General features: G+C 35.2%; 1 protein-coding gene across 2 annotated transcripts in view; it reads left to right on the top strand.

Annotated features, from left to right (window-relative positions):
• Nucleotides 1–1,872, top strand: part of vars2 (valyl-tRNA synthetase 2, mitochondrial) — a 27,058-nt gene extending 25,186 nt beyond the window's left edge. Inside the window, exons 30-31 of one of the 2 annotated variants that reach the window (XR_004335050.1) lie at nt 900–1,196; nt 1,240–1,872. Coding sequence is in view for 1 of the 2 variants with exons in the window: in XM_032536195.1 (XP_032392086.1) it covers nt 900–977 (78 nt within the window). In the remaining variant the exon portion in view is untranslated. Of the gene's footprint in view, nt 1–899 lie in introns of both variants that reach the window. The other variant, XM_032536195.1, reaches the window with a different exon arrangement.
• The last annotated feature ends 273 nt before the right edge of the window (nt 1,873–2,145 follow it).

Consider the following 2,145-nt stretch of genomic DNA (forward strand, 5'->3'; position numbering starts at 1 on the left):
TTTAATTATTTTTTTTGTTCAAAAAGAACAGTGTTTTTTTAATATTCACTTGTTATTTCCTTTGATTTTATAACAATTTGTTCAAGGGACCCAAATGTTCTGAAAATATTGTAATAATATAAATTAGGACAGTAATTACATTTTTGTGTTATGCTTTCAGATTACACACATTAAGTCAGTGTTCTTAAACTCAACCGATTATTGTCCTTTTACCATACTGTTAATTTTGTGTTTACTTGGAAAGATTACTGTATATTTCCACTTTGTTTTTCCATCGTAAATTTGGTCTTAAATTTCATTTAGAATTGGTATTAAAAAGTCTTAAAAAGTCTTAAATTTAACTTGTTAATACCTGTAGCCACCCTGGTAATACATTACCTGGTCCCCAAACAGATACATTTTCATCTAACAAATGAACAATACTACGCAACTTCACACCCTAATCAAAAAGTCTGTTTTGATTGAGAGACCCCTAGTGGCAGAAAATAACATATTGTTCGTTTTTTAATGGAATTCATTTGTATTTCATCAATTCCTATTTCAAAATGTCCTTTTCCAAAAGTCTATAACATGAATTCCAATATTTATGTTTCTATTAAATTAGGAAAGATGCAACAACATTTCAGCATTATTTTTTAATTATTACATTTTCTTTTAATATTTTCTTAAATTATAATAATGTATTGATTTATTCCCTGGTTTTACTGTATTTAATTATTTGTATATTATAATTATTATTCTATTATTATTTATGTCTTAATTATGTATTAAAGACTATCCAGTATACTAGTTCTGTAGTCCATGCTCATCTAATTGTATTCTAGTTAGCATACAATCATACAATCATGTGGGAAACTGATGATCTCCCCCCCCCCCCCCCCCCCCCCCCCTGTGTTCAGATGTCGGCTCTACAGCAGGAGCTGGAGAGCGTGGAGGAGCAGCTAAAGGTCCTGCAGAAGACTCAAACATCATCATAACTCCCGCCAACCGTGTGGACTGCTGGACATCACTCGTCCAGCCTGAGTTTACTGTTCCATGACTAAAACAACTTTTGAACGTACACGTTCCACCAAAACACGTTCCTCCCCGAGGCTACCATTGCTCTGCTCGGCGCTCAGCACCGCCCAAGACAAATGTGATTGGTTTAAAGAAATGCCAATTAACCAGAGCACGTTTTTCTCCCATCCCAGAATGCTGTGTGTACTAGCCAGACCTTCCTCCGCAGCTCTGTGGAGGAAGGTCTGGCTATGCGAGACTAGACTTGATGAATTATTTATAATGTTGTCCGAGCTGGTGATCTCTACACTGCTTTAATGAAGGACACTTCACTGCATAGTATCATTATTATGTTGTTAACATAATGCAGTATCTCACGGTCAAACTGTGATACTGCAGTACTGTACTGCATAACTAACAACTCACCTACAGATGGAGTTGTGGCAGGCTGCAGGTATCCATGGAACGCTTCTGTTTTGTTAATGCACACGTGGCATGATGGAAGTTAGAAACGGTTTATCGGTTGCTGTTGTTCAGCAAGTATTTGTGTCACAAAATGGCTTTTCTATCAACAATCCTTCATATTGATCATATATACATAAATACTGTATCTCTTTTCCTAAACTTGACCTAATGTGTTTCCTTGTTGGGAATGTCAGAAATGTGATACCTGGAGGATTCAGTCCAGCAGATCGGGTTAAAATTTCTTTAAATACAAGTCTAGTTATATGGAAAACTTCACATCAATCTTGTGGGGATTACAAGCTATGTTGTGGACTGGACTCAACCTGGCATCACTCAGTGTTAGTGATCTAAGATAGTAGAAAAGAGATTTACCTGTCCTATTCAAATGAATAAAGAGGGAGAGCAAAAAGAGGAACTATTTATTTATTCAATAGGAAACTGCAGCCAAGTCACATCAGTCACAAAACAAATGAGGTTGGTATGAAAACCAAACTACAATAATACATCAAATATAAAATCTAAATATATAAAATCATAGCTAAGAGAATAGAGATGACAAGTAGGAGCCAAACACAATCAGAAAAGGATTTATTGCCAAGTAAGTAACACAAGGAAATTGTGTTGGTTGGTGTGTACATAAACATATTAAACATGCAAATGAAATAAACAAACAATACTGAAACA

The sequence above is a fragment of the Etheostoma spectabile genome, chromosome 14 (assembly GCF_008692095.1).
Source record: "Etheostoma spectabile isolate EspeVRDwgs_2016 chromosome 14, UIUC_Espe_1.0, whole genome shotgun sequence".
In the NCBI taxonomy this organism is placed as follows: domain Eukaryota; kingdom Metazoa; phylum Chordata; class Actinopteri; order Perciformes; family Percidae; genus Etheostoma; species Etheostoma spectabile.